Source organism: Trachurus trachurus, assembly GCF_905171665.1.
Source record: "Trachurus trachurus genome assembly, chromosome: 15".
NCBI lineage: Eukaryota > Metazoa > Chordata > Actinopteri > Carangiformes > Carangidae > Trachurus > Trachurus trachurus.
The window spans coordinates 27222247-27246195 of NC_139906.1; the positions used below are offsets into that span (position 1 = coordinate 27222247).

At 43.8% G+C, this 23949-nt stretch overlaps 1 protein-coding gene across 8 annotated transcripts in view; it reads left to right on the plus strand.

The window, feature by feature from the left end:
• The window catches only part of birc6 (baculoviral IAP repeat containing 6), a 139704-nt gene that overhangs the window by 45737 nt on the left and 70018 nt on the right, over positions 1 to 23949 (plus strand). For 4 of the 8 annotated variants that reach the window (XM_083987807.1, XM_083987812.1, XM_083987809.1 and 1 more), the window contains exons 33-59: positions 588 to 715; positions 910 to 1041; positions 1787 to 2002; positions 2083 to 2266; positions 3206 to 3409; positions 3825 to 3958; positions 4668 to 4821; positions 4916 to 5032; positions 6210 to 6370; positions 7028 to 7154; positions 7358 to 7468; positions 7985 to 8243; positions 8318 to 8889; positions 10454 to 10629; positions 11263 to 11359; positions 12151 to 12345; positions 13223 to 13423; positions 13937 to 14216; positions 15108 to 15364; positions 16547 to 16655; positions 16759 to 16989; positions 17933 to 18794; positions 18910 to 19053; positions 19258 to 19387; positions 19638 to 19769; positions 21207 to 21368; positions 21449 to 21622. In XM_083987807.1, coding sequence (XP_083843933.1) covers positions 588 to 715; positions 910 to 1041; positions 1787 to 2002; positions 2083 to 2266; positions 3206 to 3409; positions 3825 to 3958; positions 4668 to 4821; positions 4916 to 5032; positions 6210 to 6370; positions 7028 to 7154; positions 7358 to 7468; positions 7985 to 8243; positions 8318 to 8889; positions 10454 to 10629; positions 11263 to 11359; positions 12151 to 12345; positions 13223 to 13423; positions 13937 to 14216; positions 15108 to 15364; positions 16547 to 16655; positions 16759 to 16989; positions 17933 to 18794; positions 18910 to 19053; positions 19258 to 19387; positions 19638 to 19769; positions 21207 to 21368; positions 21449 to 21622 — 5649 coding nt within the window. The remainder of the gene's footprint in view (positions 1 to 587; positions 716 to 909; positions 1042 to 1786; positions 2003 to 2082; positions 2267 to 3205; positions 3410 to 3824; positions 3959 to 4667; positions 4822 to 4915; positions 5033 to 6209; positions 6371 to 7027; positions 7155 to 7357; positions 7469 to 7984; positions 8244 to 8317; positions 8890 to 10453; positions 10630 to 11262; positions 11360 to 12150; positions 12346 to 13222; positions 13424 to 13936; positions 14217 to 15107; positions 15365 to 16546; positions 16656 to 16758; positions 16990 to 17932; positions 18795 to 18909; positions 19054 to 19257; positions 19388 to 19637; positions 19770 to 21206; positions 21369 to 21448; positions 21623 to 23949) is intronic. The other 4 variants (XM_083987813.1, XM_083987814.1, XM_083987811.1 and 1 more) reach the window with 3 other exon arrangements.

The following is a 23949-nucleotide window of genomic DNA, read 5'->3' on the forward strand; positions in this document are numbered from 1 at the left end:
AAGTGTAAACAGTAATGTGTCCTGTATCTGCATGCAACCCTACAACACACATTGAACATTTTGTCAACGTTCAAGATATTGAAGACGGCTTCTTCCACCGCTTCAAAAGCAAAAAAAAATTTGCATACAATAGCGCAACTTCACAGTTGGCTACCATTTTCTCTTTTTCTTCTACTATTTTTTTTCTTTTTTGGTTTCCCTGCGCAAATATGTGATTGGATCTCAATGTGGACACTGGAGACACATTTTAATACCAGGTGTAAATGCTATCAGGTCAAATTGTATCCAGATAGAACCTGGATACGAGACGCATGTTTATGCCAGGTGTAAACGGGTTGAAAAAGGTATTTCACAGCACAAACTTTAAGTTTTTCAAATGAAGAGGAGAATAAAAATATTGATCCCATCTTCACTCAATAGGCTAATTGAAAATCTGTTGTATGACTCGCATGCAATACACTACAGCTTAATCTGGCACAACTCCCTCGTCCGTCTATGCATCATCCAGTGTCTCTGTGTGATCTGACTCAAATGTAACCCACAGCAGTGAAGTGATGAGTGTTGTGTTGTTGCTGCTGCTCCTTCAGGTATTCAGTGGAGCTTCATCAATAACAGCCTCCAGTCCCAGAACTCCAGCCGGTCGGCTAAAAGCAGCAGCAGCCTGGACAGACTCTACTCCCGCAAGATCCGCAAGCAGCTCGTCCACCACAAGCAGGTAAACGTGTCTCATTCCAGCACACACACACACACACAATCACTAATATATACTTAGATGAATATAAACAACCAAGGTCCAAGGAGAATGTAGCAAAAAGTGTGATATTAGTGTTATAGAAATGTTTTTCTTGTCTTTGTTTGATCTACATTGCTGCTGCAGTGCCTGCATTTATCGTGCCCTTTTTATTGTAGCAGTTGAATCTATTGAAAGCAAAACAGAAAGCTTTGGTGGAGCAGATCGAGAAGGAGAAGATCCAGAGCAACAAAGGCTCCTCCTACAAACTGCTGGTCGAACAGGCCAAGCTCAAGCAAGCCACGTCCAAGGTGAGCAGCTCATCACACTTTCTTTTTTCTTTTCTTTTCCTTTTTTTTCTTTTCTTTTTTTAAGTTTTTCAGTTTCTCTGCACATCACAAAACACAGAGACAAGATGATGGTTGACTTTGTTCTAGGGATGTCACAATTACTTGTTTTCACAATTAACCGTGGTATTAAACGCCACAATTAATTAATCATAAAGATTCCTAAATACAGTCGCTTCTGAAAAAAGATTATGTCGGAACCATATCGACAAATGTGCACCAAAATAAAGGTAAATGCTCAGATACTGGTCCATTTAACTAACATAACATTGAATTGGTAGGAAAATAAATGTTAGCCTGTCATTTGTATTTAAAAAAAAGTGAGTGATATCAGTCAATTAATGGGCTTTTTCCTGCTCCAAACTATCGTTATTATATCGGCCTTTAAAAATCCACAATCGGTCGACCTCTAAATCGTACCAAGAAAATGTAAAATCGTGACATCCCTACTTTGTTCTGATCAAATTTTACCCACCCACCTTCTCCCTGCCAGCGGACTCCTGATGATGATATCAAATAGCAGAATCAAATGTAAATCTAAATACCACCTAAAAAATAAAATACAGAATAATTAAAAAAAATACCATCCACTCAGAAAAGTCTGTAGATCTATTACAGAAAGATTGTTCTGTATTTGTTTTTATTGCATTGGAATAGTATTGTATCTAGCAGAGCATACTGATGTGTTGACCCACTCTTTCTTTTCCAGCACTTTAAAGACCTGATCCGTCTGCGGCGGACGGCCGAATGGCCCCGCTCCACACTAGACACAGAGTCCCCAACAGCCAAAGAAGCCCCAGAAGTGGAACCCCTGCCCTTCACGCTGTCCCACGAACGCTGCATCTCCGTGGTGCAGAAGCTGGCCCTCTTCCTCCTCTCCATGGACTTCACCTGCCACGCTGACCTGCTGCTCTTTGTCTGCAAGGTATCTGACGCATCCACATGCAGGAGTGTGTCCTCACCGCAGACACTCGTGTACTGATTCTTCTGCTCCCACCCACTCAGGTCCTTGCTAGGATAGCCAACGCCACAAGACCCACAATCCACCTGTGTGAGGTGGTGTCCGAGCACCAGCTGGAGCGCCTGCTGTTGCTGCTTGTTGGGACAGATTTCAACCGAGGGGACATCTCCTGGGGGGGCGCGTGGGCACAGTATTCCCTCACGTGTATGCTACAGGACATCTTGGCAGGTACGGTTTGTCCTCCTGTGGTTTAGTGTTACGTAATTCTCTGACTGGTTTTTGAGTCTGATACAAACTGTTTGCATTTCAATCTCCTATTTAACTTGATGTTGATAAATTAGATCGTCGTACAGCTCACTGGGTTGAGCAGGTGCCTCATATACAGAGGCTAAGCTCCTCTCTGCAGCCCTTTGCTGCATTTCATTCCCCTCTCTGTTTCCCTATGTCCTGTCTCTCTTACCCTCCTATCAATTAAAGGAGTAAAATATAATTCTGTGTTCTCCGGAAGCCAAGCAACGACATTTTCTTGCCATAAAAATCACTGTTTTTTTGTGTAATGACAATAAAGAAAGTCTAAGTCTAATGAAAAATACTATGATGATAATGCACATGTCACAGGTAAAAAGCAATGAAATGCAGATTGCATCTAATCAGAAGTGCATAATTAGATTAGATACGATACCATGATATAAATATGCAGAAGTACAGGGTATGGAATGACATATAAATATAAATATTTACATTATACAATATGTGCACAGAACTGCAGTCAGTTATGTGATCACCAGAAGATTACCGTAATCTGCAGCTATTTTGGTGGTGACAAATTATTTTTCAAAATAAAAGAGCAGTAAATTGATGGTTCCAGTGATTGGTTGAACAGAGCAAGTGATTAAAAGTGAACTTTGCACTATTTGTTGTGTTGTATAGTACAATACTGATCAATATTACAAAAACTTCAGTGGATTAAATAAAACAGTCTACCCCATTGCTAACTAATTTACATGCGGTGTACCCCAAGGCTCCATATGAGGACCCCCTTTTTTCATCAACATAGCAGCTATTGATGATGATCTATAGATAGATAGATAGATAGATAGATGTATACTGTATAGTAGACTGCTTGCTATAAACGAAGGCTTCAGTGTCACTTTGTCATGGTCTCAGGTGAACTGCTGTCTCCGGGCTCGCTGGACGTCATGGAGGACGTGGCGGTGGGTGAGGAGGCTGGGGCATCGTCCTCCTCAGCGGGGGCTGATTCAGACGACTCCCTGCCCCAGCCGGCACCCATCCCCCTGGTAGAGAGCATTGATGAGGCCCTGGTACCTGATATAATCGCAGGTACAACCGCGACCTCCTCAGTATTCCAAAGTGCGTGGGTAGCCTCGTCCGTCCTAGTAACACACTCACACACACACACACATGTTGATATGAACTCACATTGTCTGTCATCACAATTCAAACTGTTGATGTTCTTTTTTCATGTTGTGTCTTTCAGAGTAAATTAGAGGTAATAGTGTCATAGTGTATTTTGCTGTGGCATAGTTGATAATAGTGTTATTAACACTCCACTGGAGAAACCTGATGCTTGTTCAGCTTGGTCACACTGACTTTAGTAGCTACTGTGTCATGTGTCTGGACTGTCCCTCCAGAATAAGAGCATATAAGCTAATATATGTTGATCGGCGTTAAAATTGCCCAGTGAAGTGCTTAGAATGTTTCTTGCTTGTATATGGATCTAGTGTGCTTGCTTGGCAATATTAAAGCTGTTTTCATTATCCAAAAGGTGCTCCACCTCTGTCATCTTTGGAAAAAGATAAAGACATAGACTTTGACTTGCTACAAGACCTGATGGATGTTGATATTGATCCTTTAGATATTGATTTGGAAAAAGATCCACTCGCTGCCAAAGTGTTTAAGGTATGTTGATCATCTTCTATTCTACTTTTCTGTTTGTCTCTGTCTTTTATTAAATGTAGAAAACATGACTATCTTATATTATAGAGAATTTAAAGCAGAAGTAAGCGATCCGGTCGTTTTGGCTAACTTCCTGTCAGCCGATGGAGTTAGCAGTCCCCGCCCTCGTCCCTACGTCACCACATTCACGCGCATCCCTTGGCTGCACACACAGAGAGGACCGCCCCTTTATGCCGTTCTCTCTCCTCATTGGATAAAGGTTGTAGGATACAAGGAAAGTTTTCTCCTCGGCTTACAGCAGAGCAGAGTGACTGACAGACCCGTGTTTCAGACCAAACACTCTATAGAAGTGATTGCTGTCGGAAGATAGAACTATTTAAGACTTCTATTAACACAAACATTCCGCTTACTTCTGCTTTAAGGAAAAACTAGAATTTTTATATTAAAGTCTGTTATTTAAAAAAAAGTTGATGACTTATTCAATAGTTTTGACTTAATAAAAAGTATTTTCATCTTTGTTGTACTCAAAAAATTGTAGCTGAATGCTAAACCTACAGCCCGGTCACATTTTGAATCAAATTAAACTGAACCTGAGTCTGCCCCTCTAGGAGGAGTGAGATAATGTCTTTTGAGGTGATGTAAACTTGGCGTTCACAGTAGAATGACTGTAATCCTCTGTTTCCCACCCCCTCCTTCTCCTGTCTGTTCTCAGCCCATAAGCAGCACCTGGTATGACTACTGGGGTGCTGATTATGGCACGTACGGGTACAACCCGTACATCGGAGGGGTTGGTATCCCCGTGTCCAAACCTCCAGTTGCAGCAGAGAAGCCAGGATCACAGAGTCTGTCAGTGTCTGTGTCACAAGGTGAGTGGAGCCTGAGATTTACACACACAAGCATCATGTTCTCCTCTGCTGTGCACGTTCTCATGTCCTTCTGTATGACCTCTACGTTGTGCAGCTCTGGATGCCCGGCTGGAAGTGGGCCTGGAGCAGCAGGCTGAGCTAATGCTCAAAATGATGGCAACTCTCCAGGCTGACTCCATCCTACAAGCCCTCACCTCCAGCTCCACCACAGGTAACCAGATTACACCGGCGCTGCTCGTCTGTTCTTCAATCTGTAGACAAAATGTTCTCTCTGATCTAATAATGTCAGCCTGGCTTTGTGGAGTGGTGTCACAGCGTTTCCTGCAGTTAAATGTTCAAAAAACTAAGGACATGGTCAGTTATTTGAGGAAAACACCACAACCAGCTCACCCAACCGTTATAAACTGTACAGCAGTGGTTGATTCATACAAATACTTGTGGACAATTATTAAAATCTGACACATGACCTCAATACTTCAACAATCTGCAAAACGGGCCTGCAAAGATTAGACTTTCTACGCAGACTGAAATCTTAAGACCTTAACGGTTTCATTCTACAGATCTTTTATCGAGTCAGTTTGAACTTTTTGCTAAATCTCATTTTATGAAAACCTGTCGGTTAAAAACAAAAATCATCTGTGAGAGAAGCCAGTAAGATAATTGGCATGCAGCAGCTCTGTCTCTTTGAGATCTTTGACAGACGAGTCCATCCTGTCTAGCTCTGATCACCCATTGTTGGAGGAATTCATTTCTCTACCAATATAAGATACCTTAACCTAGGGCAGGAACACATGGGTATAAAGTTTCCTTTGCCCACGTGCAATCAATTTGCGCGATCATCTTGGTAACACTTTATTTTAAGGGGTCCTTGTTCCTGTGTATCTACCTAATTAATTACAGTGTAATTACCTATGTAACCGTATGTAATAACATGTACTTACATTGTAAATACATAGTATATTTTGGTGTACTTACAGGTCCTTGTTACACTTGTAATAAGAAATGCCAAAGTGGCCTCTCTCTTTGCACAAGCATTTCTTATTACAAGTGTAACAAGGACCTGTAAGTACACCAAAATACACTATGTATTTACAATGTAAGTACATGTTATTACATACGGTTACATAGGTAATTACACTGTAATTAATTAGGTAGATACACAGGAACAAGGACCCCTTAAAATAAAGTGTTACCATCATCTTTTATATAATTTTTTACTCTTTTGATACTTCTGTTCTTTTAGGATTCCTTTAGGATTATTCTAATCAAGTTTGGTTGTGCTGTACACTGTGACATTGTTGTGTTAGTTGCACTGTCACTGCAAATGAAATGTCCTATGGAAGGACAATAAAGCTCTGAACTGAACCCGTTTGCCCTCTGACTTCCAGTGAGCCAGGCCTCCAATGGGACTGATGACTCCCTGCTGAGAGCGCTCCATGGAGGAGGATCTCCTCCAGGCAGCAGCCTCATCATCCAGCCCTCGTCCATCCCCATGCTGAGCGCCTGCTTCAACAAGCTCTTCTCCATGCTGCAGGTCCACCACGTACAGGTCTGGCCCCACTTGAAAAAATAACCCACATTTAATACATTCAGTGGAAACATGTCTGGAGGAACCAACTTTATCCCTGAAGCTATGTGGATTCATCCTTCACCTTCACAATCAGTACAAGTCTCATGTGGACCTACTGTACAGTGAGCAGCAGTTCTCTTGTGGACTGGATTGAGGTCTACACTCTGCAACATAAGCACTGTTGTTTTGCAGCTACTGTGTGTGTGGTTTGATTTGGTAGACGCAGCTGTAGTGTAGTGTAATTCATTACAACTGTAATTTGTAGGGGTGACCCTGAAAAGTCGACGCACAGGAATCCTGTTGTTGTTATCTCATGTCAACTGAAGAATTAAATGTGTTTATTTGGGTGTTTTAGCTGAAAAAGACACATGAGATCATGAATCAATGAGGGAAAAACAACAAGATTCCACGATAAGTCGACTAAAGCTGCTGATAACACATACAAACACCAGAATCTCTAACTTTGTTGAATTAATTGAACCCATTCCTTTTAACTCTTTCCATCACATTAAACCCACTTGGTCCCCCTCAAAAACAGAAAACCTCGTCCATAACTGTTGAAACTATCCTGCGCTGGATTTTAGATAGAAAGTGTTTTTGTTGACTGTTGTAAAGTGAGTGTGTCCTCCGTCTCAGCTGGAGTCCCTGCTGCAGCTGTGGTTGACGCTCAGTCTCAACACCTGCTCCAGCTCCAACGAAGAGAGCGGCTCAGACATCTTTATGTTCAACGCCAGCCGAGTGCCCACCATTCCACTCAACCAAGGTCAGGACCACACACACACACACACACACACACACACACACACACACACACACACACACACACACACACACACACACACACACACACACACACACACACACACACACACACACACACACTCCTTCTGAACCTGTGCTGTGGAGCTGTAGAAGCTGAATTTGATGTTGCTTCACATTGTTCTCTGTGTGCGTATGTGTGTTCAGCATCCATCAGCAGCTTCCTGTCTGTGCTGGCCTGGTATCCCAACACATCCCTGAGGACGTGGTGTCTGGTGCTGCACTCTCTCACTCTGATGACCAACATGTCTGCCTGCGGTCAGTACACACTTGTTGCAGTATGACAGATGAATCAAGTCCTCTGAGATACTTTATCAGGGTGTTTTGTGATGTTAGGAATGTTTTTCATTATTCATTTCTTCCTTTGGAATTTTTTTTTTTTTTTTTTTCATATTATTTTAGTATGCAAAACATTACATACGTATGTACCAACTGGACACAAGACACAAAACATAATATAACATAACCAAACATGGGGAGGATTCCCGGATCTGGTGGCCCTTTGCTGCATGTTGTTCCCCCTCTCTCTGCCTCCCCATTTCTTGTCTACCCATTATCCTATTGATTACAGGCAAAAAGCCCAAAAAATACACTTAAAATAGGAAGAAAATGGATTTGCAATGGGATCCCCTTCAGTGTGGGGATCCCATTGCAAAAGTTGGTAGCAGAAACTGAGGCCCTCTTGAGACTGAAATAGTAAAAGCCTTTATTTTAGCATGGCCTTATTAAAAACTTATGTTCATCAATGTGTCTGAACCTGGTGTGAACTTGCAGCCTCCAGCAGTGGGATGAGTTCTCAGGAAAGCACCGCTCAGCAGATGGTGTCTGACCCCACCCTGGTCCACGTCCTGGTGCGCTTCCTGTCCGGCAGCAGCACCAACGGGACCAGCCAGCACACCTCCCAGGTGGGACCCACCGCCACCCAGGCCATGCACGAGTTCCTGAGCCGCCTGCAGGTCCACCTGTCCTCCACCTGTCCCCAGATGTTCAGCGAGTTCCTGCTGAAACTCATGCACATCCTGTCCACCGAGAGGTAGTCTACCGCCGCCGCACGATTAGTGAGGAGAAGTTTCCTCGGGGAACTAACGGTTGTTGTTGAACTTGCAGGGGTCCGTTCCAGTCGGGTCAGGGTCCGCTGGATGCTCAGGTGAAGCTTCTGGAGTTCACTCTGGAGCAGAACTTCGAGGTGGTGTCGGTGGCCACCATCTCGGCCGTCATCGAGTCCATCACCTTCCTGGTCCACCACTACATCACCTGCTCTGACAAGGTGGTGTCCCGCAGCGGCTCCGACAGCTCCGTGGGCGCCCGCGCTTGTTTCGGCGGCCTGTTCGCCAACATCATTCGTCCGGGAGACGCGAAGGCCGTGTGCGGAGAGACCACGCGCGACCAGCTGATGTTCGACCTCCTCAAGCTGGTCAACGTCCTGGTGCAGCTGCCTCTGTCCGGAGACAGAGAGTTCAGCGGGCGGCTGCCGCCGGCCTGCAGCGGGGCGGCCGACAGCAGCGTGTCCGACGAGGAGAAGGTCTGCGGCAGCAAGGAAAGCGTGAGTGGAGGGTCGGCGTCCAGCCAGGGTCCTCCGGCCGGCGTGGCCGACCTGGTGCTGGCCAATCAGCAGATAATGAGCCAGATCCTGTCGGCACTGGGCCAGTGCAACAGCAGCGCCATGGCTATGATCATAGGTAAGATGGACCAACCAGCTCATCATGTCAGTGTCATGGGGACGATGATAACCAGCGCTGAGTATCGCTACTGATTCACTGGATTGATTCAATCTGATACCGATTCATTTAGAGATAGATAGAGATATTTCAGTTTTCTAATTCAAGATCTGTTTATTGAAGTTTTCTCAATATAACAAATGTGTAGTAGGGCTGTCACTTTTTATTCGACATTCGAATATTCGTTCGAATGTGGGGGGAAAAGTTCGTATTCGAGCAGTAATGACCTGCTCGATATGCAGGCTGCAGCAAAGATACTCTATTTACCGTCTTTGGCTGCAGTGCCCGGTGCCTGCATAGCGCCGCGGAACGTCCACCGGACGCGGAAGGGCCGCGAACAGCCGAGAAGCGGAGCCAGTTTACTTTCTGTCAATATTCGAATATATCCGAACGAATTACGGGTCATTCAATAATCGTTCGAACCTCATTTTTCTAAAAACTGACAGCCCTAATGTGTAGTGCTGGATATCCATTCCAATTTTTTTTTTTAATTTATCTGTGTTGGACCCCCTCGAAAACTAAACGAAATCTCAAGGGGCTATCCTTAATAAATTGAATTGAATTGAGTATGGGTATATATCAATCACAGCATGCACCAACAACATGTACAAGAATGCAAAAATAAAATAAAATCGAAGTGTACAACATTATCCTTAAGATATTTCAGTTTTAAAACCAATTTTGCTTGGTTATGAAAGAGATTTCCACAGAACTAATGCTGCAAACTGTATAAAGATGGAACTCTCTAACCTGTGTTTACAATAAATTGACCCAAAAGCAGTTAGAATAATGCACATTTATTTAACATGACCCACTCCAGAAGTAAACAATGCAACTCTACAGTAAAAGATTGATCTACGGATTTTATGAATCGATGACAGATCTTTCAAATGAAGATCAATATGCATCGGAAAATTGATTTTTTAAACACAGCCCTAATGATAACAGTAATAATGATGATAATAAGAATTACTTTATGTATTCAGTATTTTTCCTAACAGATCTCCAAGAAAAAGTAAAACGTTGTATGTCTTTGGATAATATTTTCTTAATATTTACATATTTTAATGGAAGTTAATGGATAATTGATTAATTATTGACATACCCAGTCATAATATAAGATGAGTCTCTATTGTCTCCCTTGGGAGAAGTTCATTTTTGACAGACAAGAGACTCCAGGCGTCACAAATATACAGACATAAACAATCAACATTTAAGAATACAAACAACACCTGCTCAACATAACACATTACCATATCACCTCCTAAAACTCCACACACACACCCCCCACACATGTCCGGAAATGACAGCACAAAGGATTATTATACTCCTGCTCTACTGGACATATCACACCAATGAAGCCCTCTTAGTTGACAGGGTGTTGATAGATTGCTGGTGGTGGGATGAGTTGATCAATAATTAGATTTGATTTGTGGGTGAGTCGAGCGATGATCACCATGTGAATGAGTGTAACTGCTGCCAGCTGACCCTCCCCCCTCTCACCTCTGTCCCCTCTGTCCCACAGGAGCCAGCGGTCTCCACCTGACCAAACACGAGAACTTCCACGGGGGCCTGGACGCCATCTCCGTGGGCGACGGCCTCTTCACCATCCTCACCACCCTGAGTAAGAGGGCCACGTCGGTGCAGGTCATGTTGCAGCCCATCCTCACCTACATGGCCTGTGGATACATGGGTCGACAGGTGAGAATCAGACCGCGCTGTTCGGCCTTTAATGATCTGCTGTTTAAATCCCTCCTTACATAACTGCAACAAATACAGGGTATCCACAGGGTCTTGAATAGTATTAAAAGGTGATAAATCAATTTTGGGAAAATTAAGACCGTTAGTATTAAAAAGTCTTTTCACGACTTTATAAAGTCTTAAATTTTGAAGGTATTTTTTCTGAATTGGCTGTTCAAGAGTTTGAGTCCTAAAAAACATTGTAAAAGTGTGTGAATTTATTCATTTTATTAAAAAACAAAGATGAACTGGTACATGAAAAAGAAAAGAAGATTGTTGTTTTTGTTTTTTGAGAGGGGAGCAATGTTTTTTTTTTTGATAGACTTTGCCTTTGATGTATTATCCCAGCCTATTTTGAATTCTGTTGCATCATAGTGGTCTATAGTCTTTATCACAAACTAAAACTGTTAAGTTAAAAGTGTCACTGATGTAAATGGTTACAGCTTGAAGTGGCAGTGAGGTATTGAAAAATATTGAGAAGGTCTTGAAAAAGTCTTAAAAAGGTATTAGAATTAACTTCAAGATTCCTGTACAGTATATACCCTGAAATAGCCAGAAACACAGTGAGTGCTTTTTTAATTCTACATTTTGTAGGGCTCTCTCTCCACGTGTCAGCTGTCGGAGCCTCTTCTGTGGTTCATCCTGCGAGTGCTGGACACCAGTGAAGCTCTCAAGGCCTTCCATGATATGGGTAGGTTCTTCACCACTGCCTAAAAAAAAACTAACACAGGAGCATTTTGTTGGCATCATGTAGTGGCTGGGTGGTTCTAATTCTGATGAATGAGAGGGTGTGGGAGTGGGAATTCAGGGCTCCAGACAAACTTTTGTAAGTGTAAGCAGAAAATGTAGGCGCACACTGTAAATCGACTTGCAAAGCAAATATTCACATTTTCTTTTCACTCATTGATCCTCACACACATCGACCTGGTCTCTCCCCTTGTACGTTTCACCAGTGTTAAAAGAAAAAAAAACAAACAGCAAATTTAAATGAAAGATTTACTTGCACACTCTAAAATTTTAGGCGCAAAATACCCCCATTTAGGGGCAGTCTAAAGCCCTGGAATTCCAAGATTATCTCAGACGATGTCATGCTCTCATAATGCACAAGTAGAATCATTAGTAATTAATGGATATTGATGAGTATGTGAAATTTTAGTACTCATAACCCAGCAGCATAGCTACTAAATTAATGGAGGAAAACATTGTATAGGCTTTATTATTATCCTTCCAAGTTTATCAGAGGTTGGACAACTGGCGTCAATCAAAACACCAAAATACTTCCTATACTTTCAAGAATTATTGAAATTATTACCATGAAGAGAATATCTGTTCAAAGTTACTTGCATGTTAATACTTCCCCATCATTTCTATGTAAGGACCAACTCAGGCTAATTTAAAAAACCCTGTTAGTGTCAGAGTTGAAGTGGCTGAATACAGGAGCACATGAGTTGAACCTAACAACCTTGTCTTGTCTCTAACCAGGTGGCGTACAGCTGATCTGCAACAACATGGTGACCAGCACCAGGGCCATTGTGAATACAGCACGCAGCATGGTGTCCACCATCATGAAGTTCTTGGACTCGGGCCCTGGGAAGGCTGCAGACGGAAACCTGAAAGCCAGAGTGATGACTTCTGAACCGGACAACGCAGAGGGACTCCACAACTTTGCCCCTTTAGGTGCTTTAACTTTTACCTGAGTCTGTTCAAAGATGAAAGAATGTATTTCCTGAGAAGACTCAGGCTGTATGGTGTGAACAACAAGATTATGTTTTTATTTTACCAGACGATTTTTTAGAGTGTATGTATGGTATGGCAATACCTCGGCACTAGCGAAGTCTAAACTTGCACACCTGGCTCAAACCGCCATGAAAATCATAGGGAGGGAGGAGCAGAACTATCTTAAGTTGCTATATGAGAAATCACTTCTCAGAGAAGCACAAAAGATTTTTAAAGACCCGACACACATCCTCAACCCAGAATTTGATGTGCTGCCCTCAGGTCGAAGGCTCAGAGTTCCAAAAAGTAGACTGAATACATATATAGGATCTCATTTATCCCTTCTGCCATTAAGGCACTAAACAGTAATACTGTATGTAGCACTTTATTTCAGAACTGTAGGTTTTATTATTTTGACCGGTTTTACCATTTTTGTATGGTTTATTGTTTTATTATTTCTATACGCAAACACTGTGAATGTAGCACTTTAGTTTATTTATGAACCGTTGGTTTTATTCTACTGGTTTAGTTTTTCTCCGTATTGAACCACTGCACACATAGCACTCTAACTAAAGAGCTGCTGCTTTGATCAGTTTTACGTATTTATTGATTTTATTGATTTTATTGATTTATTTGTATAGAGTGGAAGCACACTTCACTGTTTTAAATGTGTGTAAACTGTGTGAAAGTACTTTGTATGTATTGTTTTGTGTATTGCAGTGGCTCAGAGCCCAAAACAAATTTCCCTTCGGGACAATAAAGTACAGTCCAGTCCAATCCAATAACCAGCCCCCACCCACTCTGCTCTCAGTCTAAATGAACTGCTTGTCCTTCCCAGGCACCATCACATCCAGCAGCCCCACCGCCCAGCCAGCGGAGGTCCTCCTCCAGGCCACGCCCCCCCACCGCAGAGCGCGCTCCGCAGCCTGGTCCTACATCTTCCTGCCAGAGGAAGCCTGGTGTGACCTCACCATCCACCTTCCTGCTGCCGTGCTGCTCAAGGAGCTGCACATCCAGCCTCACCTGGCCTCTCTAGCCAGTGAGTAGCAGCGTTTCCACAACAGTCGCTCAAACATTTCACAACATCCACATTTTCCAGGTTTTATGTCTCTGTGTCAGTGACAGTCAGGTTAGTCCGTCTGTCCCCTTCTTGACACATCGTTTCAATAACATCATTTCAGTCATGGAATATTTTCTTCTTAATATGTACAAATCAATCAGGGTCTCAGGTAGGATGAGGATGTCATGATTATAGATTTTCTTGGTACGATTATTGTCAGAAAAATAATCACGATTATTATACATTCAATAATTTTACAACACTATGAATGTGTAGAATCAAATATTGTCAAAATATAATTACATTACTATATCTATTAATATAGCACCAATTATTAATCTTTCAGGGGAAAAGTTTGAAGTATTCAAGTCATTAATTGACATCAAATGTTTTGTCTTTCCTTACAAATGATGCTAAGTTAAACAAAATGTTTCCTATTTCAAATCTCATCCTTCTTCTTTTTCACCCTCTCCTCCTCCTCTGTAAAACCAGCGTGCCCGTCCTCAGTCTCCGTGGAGATCAGCGCTGACGGAGTCAACATGTTGCCCCTCTCCACGCCCGTCATCACCAGCGGCCTGACGTACATAAAGATCCAGCTCTTGAAGGCGGAGGTGGCCTCGGCCGTTTGCCTGAGGCTGCACCGGCCTCGTGATGCCAGCACCCTGGGTCTGTCTCAGATCAAACTCTTGGGCCTGACGGCGTTTGGGAACACCTCCTCTGCAACGGTCAACAACCCCTTCCTGCCCTCTGAGGACCAGGTCTCCAAAACCAGGTACCAGAGACCCACGCTTGCTTTAGACTAGAGGATGACACGGGAGTGGATTTTGACTCCCGCGTCTTCCCACTCTCACAGAAAAAATACCAGTCCTGCCCAATCCTGAGGGAGGGTTTTAAAGTCAATCCCACTCCCTCCCACAAAAAATAATCCCGTCTTGTCCCAATCCCAAACCAAACCTTTAACACAATCCCACTCCCATCCCACTCCTATCCCACTCCCATCCGTTTTTACTCCCACCCAATCCTGCTCAGCTTTTCTACCGCAGTTAAAATTTTACAGTGCATGGTCACACCATGTCTACCTTAGTTAACACTGGACCCTCTTTCAATACTTCCCATTTAAACAAAACCACCAATACCACTAATAACCAAAGTAGTGATGAACACAAATGCAATCGATCAATGATTGATGGGTGTTTTTGTTTTACTTTTTTCGCCTACTCGCACTTGTCTGCCTCCATCCTTGGTTAAAGAGAGTGGTTTTTACGGTCATTACAGGATGTAGTACTAATTTCTTCGTTGTAGTTCTTTTCTCTTGTGATGCAGTGTTGTGAGGCTGAATGAAAACTACAACATGGCGACGGTGATTTTAAGCACAAGGCTTGGGAGAAATGTTCAAAATCAGATATAGATTTATTTTGAAATAAAATGTAATGCATCATGGTTTTCAGACAGTCCCGTCCAATCCCGTTAATTTTGCTGTCATAGCTCCCGCTCCCTTCTGCTCCCGTTAATTTTTACTCACGCTCTTGCCCAATCATGTGATTAGAGGTGAAATTGACTCCCATCCCACGGGAGTCATGTGACCCGTGGGAATTCCTGAAAAATGTCATCCTCTCCTGTGTACATGTGTTGTTCTGTTCTGACCTTGTCCCTCTTTGTGCAGCATCGGGTGGCTCCGCCTCCTCCACCACTGCCTCACGCACGTCAGCGACCTGGAGGCCATGATGGCCAGCGCCGCGGCGCCCACCGCCAACCTGCTGCAGACCTGCGCGGCGCTGCTCATGTCGCCTTACTGTGGGATGCACTCCCCCAACATCGAGGCCGTGCTGGTCAAGATCGGCCTGCAGTCGACCCGCATCGGACTCAAGCTCATCGATATTCTGCTGAGGAACTGTGCCGCCTCTGGCACCGACCCGGCCAGTGAGTCACCACAAGCTGCACCGCTGCTGCTGCTGCATGTTAACAGCTGATTTGCATAATCAGCAACAAAGTTACATTTCAGCTAAGTGAAATGCAAAGTATAAGAGAGTGCTTTATTCAGATGCACAGGTTAGTTGAAAATACAGAAAAATGAAAAATCAGGAATCTGCCTCTAAATATTTCAACATTGAGAAAACACACTTTTCTCTATAATCATTACCAAAAATGCAGATGTTTTTGAGAATCAAACTGGGACAAATGTCCAGGACATGGTGATAAAACCATAGTATCTTCTATCATAGTATCTATCATGAAAATATGTGATAACACATAAATCAGTGCAGTTATTAGTTAACCTAGATTAAATGAGCATCAGGGGAAGCTGAAAACAAGTAAATCTGACACCCACATCTTTTTACTTCATGTTAATAGAGGGTATGTGTTTACATCATGTTCCCCTGGGCCACGCCCCTTTCATTCAGACTGAGTAGCAAAACAGACCTTGGGATGAACCGGGTAAAACAAATCGAGGTCAGAAGGACTGGACAATGATCCGTACCAGCTCAACAAAACCATCTGGTCCAAGGAAAAACATGTTGCCAGAAAGTGACTCCCGACACTTAAACCTGAGTTGCTTCTATACTGAAAAACTCTGACATGTCAAACTTTAGGACGTATTAGAGTTAACTATGACACCTGAAACAGTAAACACAGCTTATCAATCAAATAAAAAAGCTTTGAGTGAATTGACTTTCCGTCATTGAAAACAGGTTCTTGAACTCAGTCTAAGGATTTTTTGCAGTTCTGTTAGGAAATGCATGCTGTACATGCTGACAAAGTTAGACATATTGATAACCGGTTTGATACTTTCATTGATTTAACATTTTTCCGGCTCTGCCACTCAGTGGGTGTAACTGCAGCGGATTCTGAGTACCGTGACGTCACGTGCATACATGTACCCTCTGTAGCTCCACTCAGATTCTCTCTCCTGTTTACAATCAGCATCATGTCTCTACGCACTGACACACACCTAAACAGTCAGACAGACTTTAATGAATGCAGGTCATAAAGTATCAGGTTTCAGGTTCAGGTAGTTGTATTGTGATTAACTTCATTTCCTCCTCCAGCCTTCTGTTGTTGTCTGGGTAACAGATGAGTTGTTGTCTTTGTGTCTCTGTGTAGACCTGAACAGTCCTCTGCTGTTCGGCCGACTGAACGGCCTCTCCTCCGACTCCACCATCGACATCCTGTACCAGCTGGGAACCACACAGGACTCAGGGACCAAAGACAGGTACGCTAACTTCCTGTCGGCGCCTCGGTGACGAAAACCAGCCAATGAGAAACAGTGCTATTACAGACACTCCGCTGACAATGCTCTGTATTGAACCCTTCAGGATCCAGGCACTCCTCCAGTGGGTACATGACTCTTCGCGGGTAGCAGCCCACAAGATGAGCGGGCCGATGGGATACGCCGGGGCCGGCACCTCCTCGGCCTCACTGAGGGAGTACGGCCTCCTCATGCCCTCCCCCTCCCACCTCCACTGTGTGGCAGCCATTCTGTGGCACAGCTACGAGCTGCCCGTGGACTACGACCTCCCCGCACTGCTCAACAGAGAGCTCTTTGAGTAAGAGTCTTTCTCTTATCACCACATCATACATATATAAATATTAATACAAGGATTAGTTAAATTATAATTCAGTCCATACATTTTAGTAATAAATGGCCTCCTCTTTCTTTTTTTTCGTCCTTTTATTCTAAAGAAGAGAAAAAATAAGCAAATAAAGCTGCCAATCGGTCAATCAATTCAGTGGCATTCAGTCAAAATGTCTTTACTCTGTTTTTGCTGGGAGATGTTGGACTGAGTGAGTGAATCAGGGAAATTCTGTGTGTGTGAAAGGACATCATACACAATGCAGGACTCTACAGTGGAGCCTTGACATGGAATCACTGGTTTGAATGACTATGTGAGAAATGGACTTGTCTTTTTTTTTTCAAGGTTTTTTTTTAGAGGCATTCTGCCTTTAACTGACAGAATGGTAGAGATAGACAGGAAATGGAGAGGCAGAGAGAGAGGCAATGACATGCAGCATAGGGCACACTGGGGGATTTGAACCGGGGGCCGGCTGCAGTGAGGACTATATGACGCCCCTTTTATTATCAATAAATTCAGGTTTAGAAACTTTAATGTGAATATGATTTGTTGAATAATGAAGGTAAATGAATACTGTGTAAATACTTTAGTAACTTTCTTCCATTATCATGAATTTGCCTTGATAGTCACAGGCTGACATCTTGAATTCCTTTTTTGTGATCATTTTTTTCTATTGAATTTTTCCATTTCATTTTTTGGAAATTAAAACAAAAAAACAGAGAGATAACAAAAGTACACATGACAGGACAAAAAACAAAGAAAATCAAACAAACAAACAAAAAGCAAACATACAAACAACTAAAACAATAAACTAGAGTTATAAGAAAGGCACCAAAACAAATATAAATTGAATGTACAGACATCCAAATATACATCATGAATTCCTGATTGATTCTTTCCTTTCTTGTCCCTCCAGGCTCCTGTACAACTGGTCCATGTCGTTGCCATGCAACATTGTGTTGAAGAAGGCGGTGGACAGCCTGCTGTGCTCCATGTGCCACATCCATCCCAGCTACTTCTCCCTGCTCATGTCCTGGATGGGCATCGTGTCGGCGCCCAGCGCCAGCCACTCTCAGGCTCAGCACAGTCGCCTGTCCATGACCGACGACGGCAAGAAGCAGCACGACGCCAACACCAGCGCCTCGGGACTTACGGACGACTCCAAGCACGCCAGATCCCCCGCTAACCTGTCGGAGTCGCAGCTGACCACGCTGGCCGCCGCCTCCCAGTCTCCGGGGGCGATAGAGCAGCTGCTGGACTCGGGCTTGCCCTCGCTGCTGGTTCGCAGCCTGGCGCAGTTCTGCGTCGGCCTCTTGGCCAGCGCCGACCTCCCTCTGCCCGCCGCCCAGGCAGACAGACGACACCACCACCACCACTACCACTCGTCCTCCTCGTCCTCGCACAGTCGGCCCCCGCTGCCCGCCGAGCTGTCGGCCCCGGTGCTGCGCTTCCTCACGGAAGTGGGCAACAGTCACACCATGAAAGACTGGTTAGGAGGACCCGAGGTCAACCCGCTGTGGACCGCGCTGCTCTTCCTGCTCTGCCACTCCAGTGCCAGCGCCGGCGCCAACGCGGGCTGTCAGCCGCTGAGCTCCGGATCGGCAGGGGCCTCCGCTGCATCCCAGCCGCACCTTTCAGGATCACGCTATTCTCTAGCGTCTTCTAGCCAAGCCGGAGGTCTCACCACCCAGCAGAGGACGGCGCTGGAGAACGCCACCGTGGCCTTCTTCCTCCAGTGCATCTCCTGCCACCCCAACAACCAGCGACTCATGGCGCAGGTCTGCTCACACCTGACCCCACACCAGCTATTTCAATTACTTCTGCTCACTTCTGTCATTCAGATGCACTGATCGGTCTGTGTATTAGTTGTAAACCTGTGTTTTCTGGCTGCAGGTTCTCTGTGAGCTCTTCCAGTCTGCACCCCAGCGAGGAAACGTGCCCATCTCTGGAAACATCTCAGGCTTCATTCGAAGGCTTTTCCTGCAGCTCATGTTGGAGGACGAGAAGGTCACGGTCTTCCTGCAGTCTCCATGTCCGGTGGGTAACTTCCTCTAGTTGGATATCTGCACCATCTCCTCTCCACTGAAGAGAGAATGAAATGTCTCTTCAATAGATTCATCCCTCATATTACTGATCACATGTTGGTTAAAATCATCTGACTCACGATGTCTTTCCAGAAGATCAGCCTGTCATTGTATTTCTCTAAGACATTAACCCAAAACACTTTTCTTCTGTTCTCAGTTATACAAAGGACGCATCAATGCCACCAGCCACATGATCCAGCATCCCATGTATGGAGCCGGCCATAAGTATCGCACCCTCCACCTGCCCATCTCCACCACACTGGCTGAAGTTCTGGACCGGGTGTCAGGTATGTTCCAGTGAAGAAAACTCCTAAACATGAACCAGACTGCAAAACACTGAACCAGAATTTGGTCAGTGCAAGGACCTGTAGTGATTAAAGAACTGTACAACAGTTGCTGCATTAATCTTTCACATACATAATTGATATGTTTATCCCTCAGTGGCCATTAATTTGGAAAAGTGCAGAACAGTGCAGTTCAGCTTGAGATTGAAAGTTAAAGAAGTGATTAAACTGAGTTTGCTGTTCCTCCACACAGACACACCCAGCATCACAGCCAAGCTGATCAACGAGCAGAAGGAGGACAAGGAGAAGAAGAACCACGAGGAGAGGGAGAAGATGAAAGCAGACAGCGGTTTCCAAGACAACTACAGTGTCGTCGTGGCCTCAGGTGCTCGGTTCTGTTCCATGCACACACAATACACAATGTCAAATGCCCTACATAGCCACCAGAGTAAAGTGGAAGTGTATAGATTGTCCTCTTGCAGAAAGGATCAGTTAAAACAGTCAGTGCTATTTGAGTCAACAGAGCCTGCAGCCAGTGAAGTGAGTGGTTTAAAAAGAAACACACATTTTGTTACAAAGGGTCTCGTCTGGTTTGTCTGGGTCTGTTAGACTGTGGAGCAGGTTGAGTTCTGATTTTGATTATATTTTTATTTGAGGTATAGATGTGATGTATGTGTGAGCGAGTGAACGTGACGTGTATTGTAAAGTGCAACGAGGGACATAAAAGTGATATACAAGCGCAGTCCATTTACAACCCACACTCCGAAGTCTCGGCTGTGAGGAAACATTTACTCATTTAAAGCAGCCACTTTAATCTTGACGTGTGTGACTTACAGTGAGGGACATCAGTAAGGCCCCACTGCAGCAGCACGCACCCCCACTAAGAACTACGTCTGTTTAATAAGTGAAGGAGATCAGGGAAGGAAGTGCAGTGAAGGTGGATAGTAAGAGCTAGTCAGACATGTTATTAGACATGTTTAGGGTAGTGCTATCAATGGATTATATTTAATCGCGATTAATCTCATGAATGTCATAGTTAACTCGTGATTAATCGCACATTTTGATCTATTCTAAATTTCCCTTCCACGTCCGGTGTGTCCACGGCCTTAATCTCGCGATAAAAAACTGAGGCCGTTAAAATTGATTTGCGTTAACGCGTTAATAACGCAATGTTCTGACAGCACTAGTTTAGGGTGTTGGAGCTTTTGGGGTCTTTCACTAAATCCTGTCTCAGAGACCTGACAAACATGGCTGTGGTTTGGCTTCAAAATGATTTGATACAGACAGTGGCTCAGCTGTTGCGATCATTGTAAAACATTTTTTATTGAACAGCCACTCATGTCCTAGATGTTTCTCTGTTTCTGCCTAGATTATTACATAATCACCTGATTGCAATTATTTGAGCTATAACGGTTAAAATGATTTCCAATCATCTGTATAACAACAGTTGGGTGGAACTAACAGAAGTTTCCTTGTCGTTTGGCTGCTCCTCTTTTAATGGCATCATGTTGCGCCACCTTGTTCTGTGGTTTAATGGCACATAAGTGGAGCCATAAACTGTTTATCTTGAGGAGCTTCATTTCTAATATTCGATAACTGCATTTCGATGAACATCTATTGACATTAGCATCAGGGATTTAGTTGCATAACCTCTTCTTCTTCATAAGGTGTATGTGTATTATTAATCTATGTTTAGACTTACTGTAATAGTGGCATAAAATTATTAGAAAAAGACAATTAAATCATTAATCACAATTATTTGTTTGGCAATTAATCTCCAACTAAAACTTCATGATTGTGACAGCTCTATCTCTGCCATCAGGCTTGAAGTCCCAGTCCAAGCGAGCTCTATCGACCCCTCCCCGACCTCCATCAAGGAGGGGCCGCGTGATGAGTGACAAGCTGACCGCTTCATCCGGTGTGGACCCTTCAGCCAAAACCATCAGTGTGCCTGTCTTCCACCTCTACCACAAGCTGCTTCCAGGTACTGACCACACACAAAGAGGTGAAGGTGTCCGCAGCAAAGTTCACGTCTGAAGTGTGTTGTCGATGTGACTCTTTCAGGTCAGCCCCTCCCGCCTGAGATGACCCTGGCCCAGCTGCTGACGCTGCTGTACGACCGCAAGCTGCCACAAGGCTACCAGTCCATCAACCTGACGGTCAAGCTGGGCTCCAAAGTCATCTCTGACCCAGGGCTTTCCAAGACCGACTCCTTCAAGAGGCTGCGCACTGAGAAAGGTACAAAAACCCCTGTCCCTCCTATAAAAGACTACAATATTCATGAAAAAGTTAAAGGGCCAGTGTGTAATAATTGTCAAGGTTTATTTGCAAAATCTGAATATACTACCCATGAATGTATTTGTATAAGTGTATAATCGCTATAAAATATAATTTGTTAGGTTTTCGTATTTTTCCATCTTATTATGATGCAATAAACTAGTTCAGTAAAGATCCCTTGCAAACTTTCAAACCATAGGGCGTATTGTATTCACACCTGTGGTTTGTTTGCTTTGTTCCCATTCAGCAACTAAACTATAATCGCTATAAAATATAGTTTGTTAGGTTTTCGTAGCCTTATAATTATTCTTTTATATATACATATAACAAGGGTCTTGCTTTAGAGAGTGTCGCCATCTTGCGCCGCCATGTTCGTACGGCAAATCCAGCCAGCCAGAGAGTATGTTTTGCGGTTTTTGCGAGCGAGTGAGTGCTGCAATCTAGAACTGAACGCTAAGCGTTGCGGTTTTACACACTGGACCTTTAATTACTATGAGTTTTACTGTCAGTATTGGAGACTGATGGCTCATTGGCTAAATCACAGTGTTTGTGGTGTAAAAGCCAGATGCTGGACAGATGTGGTTACAGTGGTAGAAACTGTGTGATGTTGACGTCCCTGCTGATCAGAGCTGGAGCCCACAAATACCTGTGACTCATGCAGAGTGACGCATCCTGGGAGTGAATGCTGATTGACGACAAGCTCCTCTAAAAATCCATCAGTCGGTCTGTCGTGTCTGCCCTCAGTGCTCTGTGAAAGCATGTGAATGGAAAGAGAAGCACAGTGGTGATGTTTTTAGGTTTTTGTTGTAAATGGGCCGTGCTGCCGTACACATCCAGCCCAGTGGCTGTTCACCACTTAATGGACTTATCCTGTGGTCTTTTCCTGAGCTGGTTAAAAAAAAAACTTGAAAGAGTAAAAGCTGGTGAGTGGTTCTGAGCACAAGCTGTTGAATCATAGAGACTCCTCTGCTTACCTTTGCAGCCCCCAGGGGTTAAAAGCTTTTTCATCTTTGGATGCTGCTTTTACACAAATGCATGGGGCTATGCTGTGGTAGTCATGTACAATGGCATAAAGAGATACTCTGTCCTACCGTAGATGCTGCAGCTGCACTGACTATTTGTGTGTTTGTAGTGAGATGGAATATAGAATGAAAGACCTTTGGACGGACAGTTGACCCTCCTGTAGACAGGAGATAAGCTGCTGGCTCCAGGTAGAACAGGTTTTCTTTTAAAACCAGTAAAAGCCCAGGTAGAACTGAAGACATAATGGTTCTTTTGGTCCTGTAAGTGTCTCAAGATGCTACAAACAGGAGCACTTATATTTCTGCCGCAGGTTTTTCTGTGAGGAGCACACTAAATATGTGGAATCCCATCTGAGCTGCAGGTTATCTGAGTCTCATAGAGCTGCTCCTTCCCCTCAGGATATATAGTCTGAAATGTGTCCAAATGCTGCTTCCATTGAAGATGGGGCATGTTGAATTACTTGTTCTTTTATGTTTCCGTTGCTCACTCAGCACTTTACTCTTTTCCAAGAAGGCCCATCTGTATCAATATGTTTTTTCCTTGCACTGTTGTTACACTCAAGGCCTAAAAAAGTAAATAAGGTCACAGTACTATACATACTTTCCCAGTTTTTGCAGGGAAAACAAATAAACATGTTACTAAAAAAGAAGGTGGGGTTGTGTAACCCACTGTACCTCCTGAGCTGCTGAGAGCTCATTATTGAGATTCCATGTTGGTTCATCATAAAGAGATGATTTTTTCATCTTATTACGATGCAATAAACCAGTTCAGTAAAGATCCCTTGCAAACTTTCAAACCTTAGGGCGTATTGTATTCACACCTGTGGTTAGTTTGCTTTGTTCCCATTCAGCAACTAAACCCATACATTCTTTTTTGGGGGTTGTTTGTGTTCGCACGGTAACAGTTCAAGCAGTCCAAAATTGTAAACAAATGCCATGCATTGCTGTTCTCTAATTGGTCAGAAATTTTACCTGGAAGGAGAGAGAGGTTACCCAGGGGGAAAAAAACCCCCATGAAATAGAGGTCTCAACGGTCCGAGCTGCGGTTGAAGCCCAGTCCTGACCCAATCCGACTTATTTGTTGTCAATTTTCGGCCCAAATCCAACCCGAAAACGGGAACAAAAAAAAAAAAAAAGGAAATACGAATCTTGGCGTGCTTGTTTTGTTCCACATCCGAGCACGAGTGCTGTGTTCACAATCACATATGACCAAACGAACCAATCTTTGAGGTGAAACGCTCCCTGTTTCGGAACAACTGCTCCAAA